The 11966-nt window shown below is 52.3% G+C and overlaps 1 protein-coding gene across 2 annotated transcripts in view; it reads right to left on the bottom strand.

Moving 5' to 3' along the window:
- Positions 1-25: 25 nt before the first annotated feature.
- The window catches only part of SMAD3 (SMAD family member 3), a 69813-nt gene continuing 57872 nt past the window's right edge, over positions 26-11966 (bottom strand). For both annotated transcript variants that reach the window (XM_064389350.1, XM_064389349.1), the window contains exons 6-9: positions 10158-10370; positions 9024-9161; positions 6736-6880; positions 26-4227 (exon numbers count right to left, since the gene is read on the bottom strand). In XM_064389350.1, the coding sequence (XP_064245420.1) occupies positions 4104-4227; positions 6736-6880; positions 9024-9161; positions 10158-10370 (620 nt within the window). In that variant the 3' untranslated portion in view covers positions 26-4103. The remainder of the gene's footprint in view (positions 4228-6735; positions 6881-9023; positions 9162-10157; positions 10371-11966) is intronic.

Here is an 11966-nt window from a genome sequence, read left to right as displayed (position 1 = left end):
CCGACAGCCCGATTTGCTCACGAGCCTGAGTTTTCAAATCAAAGTTTATTAAAATGTCAAAAACAGACCTTACAGTTCCACATGGAAAGGGAGGGTGTACATGGGACAGGCCTCGGGTACAAAGGCAGGGATGCTGCAGGGAGGGCAGCAGCTCACAGCTCCCCAGGGGACAGGGACAGGGCTGGGTGTCCCAGCTCAGCACCGGGAACCCGGCTGGCCTCTGGGAGCAGAGGAGCTGCCAGCTCTGGAGGGGCAGAGGGTGACCCAGGCAGCTCTGCAGGAACAGGTTTTGGTTTTTAAAGCCCCCTCAAGCCCCGAGCAGCACCAAGGGCCCGGCTGGGGCCCTGACTTGGTGCAGCAGCAGCACCGTGGCTCCCGAGGGCTCGGGGACCTCATGCTCAGCTCTTCTCACATCACAAACTCCTCATTTCCAGCAATCATCAGCAAGGAGCAGATGGAAGATTTAATTCTCTGAGTCCTTAATTGCCCCTTCTGCTAAAAATTAAATATTGGATTCATCTGAATATTCGAGAAAGACACATAAATACAAAAGCAGGTACATAGTAAAAAACACTGAACTTCTCAAGCACACTGCTCAGGCCACCACTAGAGAAGGTCTGGTTCTCATCCCAGCTTAGCACAGCCATGAAATTCCATCCTCCTGCCCCTCAGAGAACCAGGAGAGCTCTGGATGCTGTGGATGTGGCTGGTCCTTCCCTGGGCCGGGTTCTTCCTGCTTTTCCAGTCTGGAAGCAGCTCAAGGCACAGTGCCACCACTGGCTGCTCGGGATGGGTCCTGAACATCCTTCACCCTGCAGAGGATCCTGATGCAAGGGGGAGGAAACTGTGAGCAACTCAGGGGCTCCCTTGGCCTTTTCCTGGCACACAGGGCAGCCAGAGCTCCAGGGAAATGCCTTCCGAGGGGATTTCTCCATCTTTGTGCATATGCACGCTGACTGCTGGAGATTAAGTCAAATGGACAGCACTGGATTACTCCTAAAACAAGCTTAGCACAAAATACAACCTGCAATTCAGAACATTAACAATAAACAGAGCCTGGGAAAGCACAGGGAAAGCTCTGCCAGCAGCCAGGCCCTGCTGTGCAGCCACACCAAGGGAAGGGTCAAAGGTCCTGCTACTGACTCTGGAGGAACAAAACCGGGTGAGATCCTGGAGAAACGAGCCCAGCCTGCCACGGAATGAGAGGATATTCCAGCCTGGAGCTGCAATCTGAGCCAGGCCAGGCTGCTCCCATCCCTTTGAGCTCCACACCAAGGCTGCTTTAATCAAGTTCTAGAACTCAAACCAAGCCTCCCGTGCCCTGAGGGCCCTGCTGCCTCCAGCAATGCCAGCCCAATCCCTGCTCCCTGGCCGCAGGAACTGGAATTCACCTCATCTGCAACGGGGAGCATCCAGGGCAGCTGGGCAGAACATCCCTGGGCTCAGCCCCACCCCTGTGCAGGGCCAGGCTCTGCTGGGCTCCCCAAGGTGACTCCAGAACCCCCAGAGCTTTCCTGAATCAGGGAGCAGCAAACAAAGGGGACAGAGGAAATTAATGCTGGAGTGGAGATAATCTCCCCTTTATCTCACTGCACCGCTGGGCCAGCTCACATTTTCCACTGCAAGGCATTTCACTTAAGGGATGATGAGGGAGATTAACCAAAGTTTTATGCATCATCTGAATCCTGGGTTTCAAAAGGCCTCAATTAATAATGGTCAGCAATTAATTATCCTTTAGCAAGGGGCTGTAGCTGGGGTTCCCAGCGGAAATCCAGGTTGGCTGAGGAGATGACTCCGTGTGCAAATTTCATATTAAAATTGGGATTTATTCCCACTGGTGGCCTCTGGATCAGGCTGGGCTCCTGCTCACACCACCACCTGCAATCCCTGCCTCTGGGATTTCAGAGGCATTTCTGTGGTTAATGCAGGAGGCACAGAGTCCAATTTCCTCTGTGATGATGAGGACAACAGCAACACAACATTTGTCACCAGAATAAGCCAATAAGCCACTCATGGAGGAAACCCAGGGCCATTTTACAGAGCACATTTTTTCCCCTCTCATTTAAACAGCCAAAAGTCAAACATTTCTACAAAATTCAGGATAAATTTTTCTTTGCACCTATGTTAGAAACCTGTATCTGAACCAATGCTGAACCAATCCATGGTGACAACAGACCTGCTTTGTAAAAGGCCCAAAAAATCCTGTTTTATACAGATCTCTTCTTGCCCCAGTCCGTGCAGGCAGAGGTGTCACTCAGAGCATACACAATGTAAAATTTAACAAATCACACACCCTGCAAGCCTCCAGTGCTGCTTGTGCTGCACACAACAGCTCCAGTCCAGGCTCAGCCAGAGGACATCCCAAAGTCCTGTGTCAGCACATCCACCACCAGAGTCCTCCTCACATTTCAGATGTTTAAAGAAGGCAATTCCTCGTTTCTGGAAGGGAGCTCCCCAAACCATCCCTTCATCTGCATTGCAGCAGCAGCAGTGGCCTCTGGGATCTGTTCTGGTGGCACTGGGGCCCCTCAGCTCCAGGAGTGGTGGGCTTGGCAAAGCAGGAGAGGCTGCAGAGGTCTGGGAGGAAGGAGCCGTTGGCAAAGGGGGAGCATGGAGATTCCTGGTGGGTGTTTGATCCAGTCAGCTCCCCCCGTGGGTCAGGGCACTCCCACAGAAGTTTGCAGGACTAAAGCTTTATCAAAACCATCCTCAAGCCCATCCCAGTGAGTCCTTCCCACAGCCACATCCAGCTTGTTTGTCTTTCATAGATAAAAAACAAGAAAAAAGATTTCCATAGGAAACTGATTATCACTTTCTCCCCTCCCCCTCTAATATTTTGGCACAAATGCATAAGATATTCACTGCAGATATAAAGAAACAGATAATTGGACAGTACTGACAAAGTTATGAGACTTATTTGGCAAATGTGAATCATAAAAACAAGTGCTAAGGGTTTTTTTCCAGTTGTGGAAATTGTTTGCCATGACAGTTGCTGCAGGGATAAAAAATATTAAACAGTCTGGAGCATGTATGTTTAAAATGAACATTTTATAATACAAGTAAATACACACTCTCCTGATTTCTCCAGGCAAAAACACATCTTAGAGCATTTTCATCAGCTGGAACAGTTTCACACAGAGGGCTGGTTGTGTCTGAGATGTCCTGGCTGCTGCATGTGACAGCACGGGATCCCCCTGCAGGGAGCTCCAGCCAGGCCTGGACATCCATCCCTGCCCCACCTGGACACGCAGCCCTGGGGCTTTGGAGAGGCAGAGACTGGGAGAACACAGCCCAGAGCTGCTGTGCTTAATGCAGGCTGACTGCAGAGCACTGAGCCTGAGCTGCTCCAGCCAGGGCTCCCCACGGGACAATTCTCCCTCTGGGAGCAGCTCCAGTCAAAAATCGCTGCAGCAACACCACAAAGAGCCTCAAACTGGGCTTTTGCTCCATGTGGATCCAGGCTGATCCATGAGGGCATCATCCCTCAGCCACCAGGCAGGCTCTGCCTCCTTGCTGCAAGTCCAGTGTGGGGAATTCCTTCCTTTTCAGAACATTCCCGCAGGAATTCGTTCTTCAGGGTGCCTGAAATGCCTCCTTCCCCCTGCTGCTGCAGTACCGTGTGGATCAGGGGGGTGGTGAAGGAATGCAGGAGCAGGAGCCATCCCAGAGTCCCACGGGGTCTGGTGTTCCCATCCTGGAGCCCCACAGGCTCTGGTGTTCCCGGGATGCTGCAGAGCCTGGAGTTGTGTGAGGGAAGGGAAAGTTTCCTGGGAGCTGGGATGGCTCCTGTGCCACACACAGCCTGGAGGCAGGTGAGCAGTGCCTGCTCTCCACTGAAACAACATCCAGCTCTTTATCCTCACCAACTCCAGCTCCAGATTCCAACTGCAGCGGCCCCAGAGCATCCCGACCAAAGTGCCAACAGTTTCAGTGGAAGTGGCTTAAATGGGTACTTAAAAACAACAACAAAACAAAGAAAACCCGCTTCTCTTTTGGTTTTGAAGCAGATTTTTTTCTCATCGCTTGAGTAACTGGGGAGTTGTTTACTATGCCTCTGCTAAGTGTTGCAGTCTCTGTTCCCCGTGGCCCCAGGAGGGGTTTCCTTAGGAGACGCTGGAGCAGCGGATGCTGGGGGAGCCCATCTGTGTCAGGACCTTGTCCAGCCACTGCAGGGGCCCGTTGAGGTGCAGCTCGATCCAGCAGGGAGTGCTGGTCACAGTCTGCCTCCTGCCAGGGGAAGAGACACGACACCAACGTGACCAACAGAGCACCGAGGTGGCAAACAGGAGAGGATTCCAGCTCCTGAGCTGCCTCCACAACCACCCTGGCCAAAGGAATGGCTCTGCTCTGGAACAGCCTCTGTGCTCTGGAACAGCCTCTGGCCTGTGCTGCTGATTTATTTTAAAAACCCACCTTGTCCCTTCACATTTGTTATGGCCCCACAGGAGCAGCTTCCTATTTACTGCTCAGATTTTTCCTTTGCAGACCTTTCCTAGTTAGACAACAAGGTCCATGTTCACCAAACATGTTCCATTTTCCTATGCACAAGACAAGGGTGTTCACTTTTTAGTGTACCCTTGGGTTTTAGTAGAATGTGGAAGTGCTGGGAAGAGCTCACCCCAAGCCCTGCAGATCCTTCCTGCACCCATGGGCCCTTCTGGGCCAGAGCTCAGCTGCTCTGAGCTTCCCCTGCACAAATCCCTGTTTCCTCCTCTGTCGCTCTCCCTGAGCCCAGACCCCACGGGTATCTCCAGGTGGAAAAGCACAGAGATGGGGAGGAAAAGAAGGAAAGGGAGACCAAGACATGGAGCCAGGGGCTCTCCCTCCTCTGCATGGCTGAGGTCTTGTTCCAGGCAGGGCCAGCTGCTGTGGAGGAGGGAGATTACAGAGCAGGAGAAACAGCCTGGAAACAGCCTCGCTTTACACCCCCACTTCCTACAGAAGCTGTCCTTGGAATTTGGTGATGGGAGGGAGAACCTGAAATCTGTGGGACCAGGAACAACCAGGGGTGAAACAGGAACCCTGTGCATGGAGGGCTGTCCTGAGCTCCCACCACCATCCCTGTCCTGGCCATCACAGGCTGCTCATGGAATTGGCTGCTCCCCTTCCCTGCACCAAATCTCTGGCACAGAGGAGCACTAAACACCTCCATCCAGACTGCCCAAGGGTGAACCAGGAACCAGGGAATGGCCCTCTGGATGCTCCCACAGGAACATGTCCATCTCTGCACCAGATGGAGAACCCTGTGGAAGGAGAGGCAGGGTGGGGAGAGCAGCCAGACGAGCTCAGGCGTTCGGAGCCCGCGGGGATCCCTGGCTTTCCGTAAGTCACGCTCGTCTGGAGCTCAGCAGGGCCTGGCTGGGAGCCAGCCCTGGGCTGCTCCGGCCCCAGCTCCGGACGATTTCAAAACAAAATGGACTCCAAACATCTGGAGAAATGAAGAAAGTGGCAGAGCAGCGTGCAGGGCCCGGGCTCCAGCTGGTCCTGAGGCCTCTCCCCCTCCTGCAGCAGAGCAGCCCTGGAATGGCAGCGACCCCACGGAGCTTTGAGTAAGGCTTTAAAGGGTCCAATATTTCCACATCACTCTGGGCTTAAATCCTCACCAGCTTTCCCTCTCAGAAAGCAACACACATTGTCCACCAAATTTCCTTTCCCCTGCCTGTACCATCCATCCCTGACTGCTCTCCCTCAGATGTTTGCTCACCCGTGGGGTGACAGAGCAAAACTATGGAATTCTCTGTTCCCACAGCATCTCCAGTGTCCTCGTGGGGTCAGAGTGACCACATCATCCATCCCACCCACCAGACCTCCTGCATCTCCCTTTCAACCTCAGTATTCACTGGGAAAAACCTGATCCTGCTGCTCCCACATTCTCCCACTTGCCCCATGGCAAGCCCTAAGGAAAGGATCAGGAGATTTAACTATATATAATTATATTTTTTAAAATAGATTTTTTTCAAGCCAATCTGCTTTTGTTTTAATCCCATTAGTTCCTAATAAAAGAAGCATTAAATCCAGCCCATGGGAAGCACTCACACTCACACTGTACTTCCACAAGGGCATGGAGGGACAAGGGGACAAGACACAGGGAATGGATTCCACTGGCAGAGGGCAGGGTTAGATGGGATATTGGGAAGGAATTCCTGTGAGGGTGGGCAGGCCCTGGCACAGGGTGCTCAGAGCAGCTGGGGTTGCCCCTGGATCCCTGCAAGTGTCCATGGCCACGCTGGAGTAACCTGAGACAGTGAAAATTGTCCCTGTCCATGGCAGGGGTGGCACTGGATGGGCTTTAAGGTCCTTTCCAAAGCAAACATTCCAGGATTCTATAATCCTGTCTTGATAGAAGTGCAGTCTTAAGACACTCAACCTACCCAAAACATATCTAATCTTAAGAAAAAAATATTCTATTTCCTACCTGGACCATGTGGATTTATCTGTGTGCTCCAGATAAAGCTCTTGCTTCCTACCACACGTGGCCTTCCAGGTGTATCCCACAAAGAGACCAGACCAACCATTCCCAAGAGCCACAGCCTACCCATGTTCCTGAACAGACACTGGGCTGATTCTCCCTTTCCCAAGAGCACTGCCAGCCCAGCAGGGCTCTCGAGCAGAGCCCGGGGTGATCCCCAGCCCATCCATGCCCCTGGACAGGCTGATTGCCCTTTCCCAAGAGCAGCACAGCCCAGCAGGGCTCTCCCAGGCGGGAGCTGAGCAGGAGCAGAGGGCAGGCCCCACCTGTACTCGGCGCCCCAGCCCTTGACGAAGCTCATGCGGATGGTGCACATGCGGGTCAGCTGGTACACGGCCTCGAAGCCCTGGTTCACCGACTGCGCCAGCAGCGCCGCGAACTCCTGGTTGTTAAAGATCTTCAGGTTACAGCCTGCGGGAAAGGACACAGCAGGGACATTGGTTTGATGGGACTGAGAATGCCAGGCTGCCTTCCCTGCCCTCAGAGCCCAGAGGCAGGAATGGAGGCTGGCACATTTTCACAGGAAGAAGGAAAAGGGGAGAATTCTGAATGCCAGAGCCCCCCAGCAGACTGTGACTGGAGAGACCAGGCTTGGGATCCTCCTGTGGAAGCTCCTTCTCTCTCCTGGACACTGTTTCCTTCCTCTTGTAATTTAAAGCCTGACTAGGACTGAGCACTCACCAGCAGAGATCCCTGGAGGGAAGGAATGCACAGGCTGAAAACAGGAGCTCCCTGTGCTGAGTGTGTCACAGAACGGGGAAGATCTGAAGTGAAACCCCTCTGACACACCAGGAAGCAGCTCTGAGGGTTAAAGAGGCTGCCAGGGCTGGTGGCAGGGCTGCTCCTGCTAAAATCCTCTCTCCAGTTTCACTATCATGTGCCAACTCCTTTTTAAACACAAGTTTTCCCCCTGATGTTTAGCCCCAGCTAAACAACTGAGAACAACTTATTCAACTGTTCTTAGGGGGAAAAGGTGAACTATAATAACATCCTTCATAGTTTACATAAATAAATAAATGCCCCACTTTTTTAAAAGTGTTGCTATGTTTGCCTTCTCCCAGATAACCATAAACAAGTTAAACTCTGAAACCAGGCACTCAGCTAAGGCTCATTTGGGATTACACATGAGCCAAGGCTGAAAAACAACACTTGGAGTGGGATGAATTGTGTTTTGCTAAAAATCACTTTGTGAGCCTGCTCTCCTGGGCTGGACTCATCTGGTGTGGAGCAAGGGTGACCACAGCAGCTGCAGGAAGCACTGCCCACTTCTGGAGCCAGGGAAGAGCCCAGGGGCTGCAGTCTCAGGGAGCCTGAAGGGAAGTTTGAAGGGTGGAGGGCCAGGCTGAGCTCAGGGGAGGAGGAATAACCTCCAGGAAGATCCCAGTGCTGGACCCCAGCCCTTGGGAGCACTTGGGATCAGCCTCTCCATGGGGGAGAGTGGCACTGACTCGGTCCTGTCAACAAGGCAATGAAGAAACTGCTCCAAACCCAGCAAAGATTTGAAGAACAGGCGGCCAAAGACTGTGGCAAAAGTGGGGAGAGCTGGATCCAAAAACTGAGCCTGAGCTGGGTCTGAGCGGAAATGTGGGCTTTTCATGTCTGCAGATGCTGACTGCAGCCAGGGTGGACTCCTGTGATGTGGTGGAGAATTAAGTCATAATTTGCAGCACTGGCAGCTGCATCTGAGAAAGGAAACCCATTAGGATGGGCCAGAGCTTGGAGCGTATGGATCTCCTCTCAAAAGAAAAGAATTCAAATATTTCTAAACAAAGAAGTTCAGTTTTTAAATATATACAGGCTTTTAACTGTAAAAAAGTCAGCTTGTGTAAGCTTAGCTAAGTAACTAAATTCCATTTCAAAGAGCATCTCCTCTCTCACCAGCTTTTTGCATTTATCTAACAAAAAAGCCTTTTCTTCCAAATAGATGAAATAAATTATCTTGTAATCTTTCAGCAAAAACTTCAGACTTTAACCAGAATGAGGTGTCTGCAAATGTGATTTCTTTAGAACAAACCAATTCACACAGAGGAAGGGATTTTACTAGAGACCAGAAAAAAAGGAACTATTTAAATCTATTATGGGTGAATCTAAATTAAGAGAAATTTCTTACCATTATTTAGAGGCACAAACAAAATTATCAACGTGTCTGTGAGATAATTATGATACAACAATGGACTGATAAAACACTGAGGGAACAGTGGGAGATTCTGCTCTAAGCTGTGCTTAGATTCTGTTCTGTTGGATGGACATAGTGCAACTTTTAAACCTCCAAAGAAACTTCCTTCAGCAGTACCTCCATCCCTTAAGCTACAAAAATGCCCTGCTTGAATTGTCAAGTGGCTTCTAAAAGAGTAAAATAGATTTTCCAAAGAATTTGTGGACTGCCTTCCCTGGAAGTGCTCCAGGCCAGGCTGGACGGGGCTTGGAGCAGCATGGGGCAGGGGCGGCTGTGGAAGGGGATGTTCCAACGCAACCCAACGCAACAAACCCAGCCCACTCTGTGATTTTACAGAAGCCCGGCGTGCCGAGGAGCCGGGCCGGGCTGCGCCCTTACCTGGGGGGATCTTGCAGACCGTGGCCGGGTGCCAGCCGTAGCGCTGGTTGCAGTTCGGGGACTGCACGAAGATGGCGCTGTCGCTGAGGCACTCGGCGAACACCTCCCCGCCGATGTAGTACAGCCTCACGCCGCGGCCTGCGACACAGCGGGGGTCAGCGGCGACAACACCGGGAAAAACACCGGGAAAAGCTGACCCCGGGGCTGGGATGGCTCCCTCAGGGGAGATGAACCGGCCCAGGGGCTGGGATGGCTCCCTCAGGGGGGAAAACACCGGGGGAAACTGCCCCAGAGGTTGGGATGGCTCCCTCAGGGGGGGAAAGCGGACCCCGAAGCTGGGACGGGCTCCCTCAGGGTGGAAAAATGCACCAAGGGCTGGGATGGCTCCCTCAGGGGAGAAAGCACCGGGGAAAACTGCCCCAGAGGCTGGGACGGCTCCCTGAGGGGGGAAAAATATCCGGAAAAATTGCCCCCGGGGCTGGGATGGCTCCCTCAGGGGAGATGAACTGCCCCAGGGGCTGGGATGGCTCCCTCAGGGGTGAAAACATCCCCAGAGGTTGGGACGGCTCCCTGAGGAGGGAAAAACACCCAGAAAAACTGACCCTGGGGCTGGGATAGCTCCCTCAGGGTGGAAAACAAGCCCCAGGGGCTAGGTATTTGAGGAGGGGTTTTTGAGGAGGGGTATTGAGGAGAGGTATTTGAGGAGGGTTTTTGAGGAGGGGTTTTTGAGGAGGGGTTTTGAGGAGGGGTTTCTGTGGAGGGGTTTTGAGGAGGGGTTTTGAGGAGGGGTATTTGAGGAGGGGTTTCTGGTGAGGGGTTTTGAGGAGGGGTTTTGAGGAGGGGTTTTGAGGAGGGGTATTTGAGGAGGGGTTTCTGGTGAGGGGTTTTGAGGAGGGGTTTCTGTGGAGGGGTTTTTGAGGAGGGGTTTCTGGTGAGGGGTTTTTGAGGAGGGGTTTCTGTGGAGGGTTTTTTGAGGAGAGGTTTCTGGTGAGGGGTTTTTGAGGAGGGGTTTCTGTGGAGGGGTTTTTGAGGAGGGGTTTCTGGTGAGGGGTTTTGAGGAGGGGTTTCTGGTGAGGGGTTTTGAGGAGGGGTTTTGAGGAGGGGTTTTTGCGGGTGTCCCCGGCAGTGAGTTACCGATGTGCCGCCGGGTGAGCTCCACGGCCGCGTTGCGGTTGACGTTGGAGAGCAGACCCAGGCAGAAGCGCTCCGAGTTGGAGGGGTCGGTGAAGCCATCCACGGTCATGGAGGGCTGCGAGGCGTGGAAGGTCTCCCCCACCCTCTGGTTGAGCTCGTAGTAGGATATGGAGCACCAGAAGGCCGGCTCGCAGTAGGTCACGGGCTGCAGGTCTGCACCAAACAAAAGCCAAATCAGCCTCAGCAGGGGAAAGGAGGGTGAAAAAAACCCCAAACAGCTGGTTTGGAATATTGTTCTGCTTCATTCCTCAGGCTCATGTCAACCAAGGTTTCATTTTAATGGACCACAGCAAGGAGGTGACATCAGCCCTGGAGCTTCTGGCACGTGGAGCAATCACAAACAGTCAAAGGCATTACTCACTTAGCAAGTGGGGTGTCACTGAGCAGCCTCACACTTGGGGAAATTAAATAAATAAACTCAGCTTTGCTATGAAATGTGGGATCCTTTTAGGTAGTCAGTTCCTTAAGGAAATAAAGGAAGGAGCAGAAAATCTTGGAAAGCATAAAGCACAAACCTGCTGTCCATAGCACAGGTGTGCTGCACCATAAATCTGTGCACTTCCAACCAGTAAATCCACCCTTCCTTTTCACTGACCCTGCTGTGACCTCTCTGGCACTGCTGAAACCAGTAGTCTGAAATATGCCCCAAACTGCCTTTAACACTGGCATCAAAGTGATTTGAAAACCTTCTCCCAGTGCACTGGATCTCAAACCATGCCAGGAAAATCCATTTTCCCAGCAGGGGAAGGCTCAGCTCTTCCCCTGGGGTCCTGGTTTGCCTCGTGGACTGAAGCTGAGGAGCAGAGGGAGTTGAGGCAGCCTCAGTGGGCACTCAGACAGCACTGAGTGATTTCACTGCTCCCACTGAAGCCCAGGAGACTCCAGCAGAGCAAGGCTCAAGGAAAATTTCCTGGAAATGCAGCCCAGGGAGGTGCCCAGCCCTGCTGAGAGCCAAGCTGAGCAGGGGACTGCAAAGCAGACCCAGCCAACTCCTGAGTGCTGTTCCCCACATCCAGTGCAGGAGAAGAATCCCCCCCAGCCCTCCTCGAATTTATCACTTCATCCCCATTCAAATGGTGCTTAAAGACAGAACAGAAGAGCTCCCATCTGGCCAAGGAGTTAACATCAAGCAGCAAAACCCAGCTTTTGCCACATCTTTCTTTCCCATCTGCTGCTCCTGCAGGGCTTAGGAGAATGGGGGGCTTAAGAGATCAACTCCAAAAAAATCCAAGAGAGGTTTTCACCACCCCAGCCTCCTCTCACACTGACCAGGGTCTCTGCAGAGGTTTGGCAGTCTTTTCTCACCTGTACCTGTTACTCCATAACCTTCAGGCACAGGTTCAGCAGCCAAAAGACATGTTGGCTTCCTCCCCACTGCTGGAAGAGTTCCCAAAGTAGCCATTCATCAGGAAAATCACTTTGGTTTCTGCTTTGTTACAAGCTTTGCTGACAGCAAATAAGGAATTGAATAGAAGTACATCTGGGGAACTCTGTAATCCTCCATGAAATTTGGAGTTTGCACCATTCCCAGCTTCTTTTACTTGCCACTTCCTCACATTTGAATTTTCTAGCTCAAAGCAAGCCTCTCTCTTGATAGAAACAGATTATTTCACCCATCCAGGAGTGACACAAGTTTACTGTCCCTGCCCTTTTCTCCTGCACGGCCCATTTGGTGTTCCCACTGGAAATTGCCACACCAGGCAAGTTTTTCCAGCAGCAGCTGTGGCCACCTCAGGACTGCTCTGGGCT

Source organism: Passer domesticus, chromosome 14 (assembly GCF_036417665.1).
Source record: "Passer domesticus isolate bPasDom1 chromosome 14, bPasDom1.hap1, whole genome shotgun sequence".
Lineage (NCBI taxonomy): Eukaryota > Metazoa > Chordata > Aves > Passeriformes > Passeridae > Passer > Passer domesticus.
Note: the sequence above shows the minus strand (reverse complement) of the source record. Positions and strands in the feature narration are given on the sequence as shown.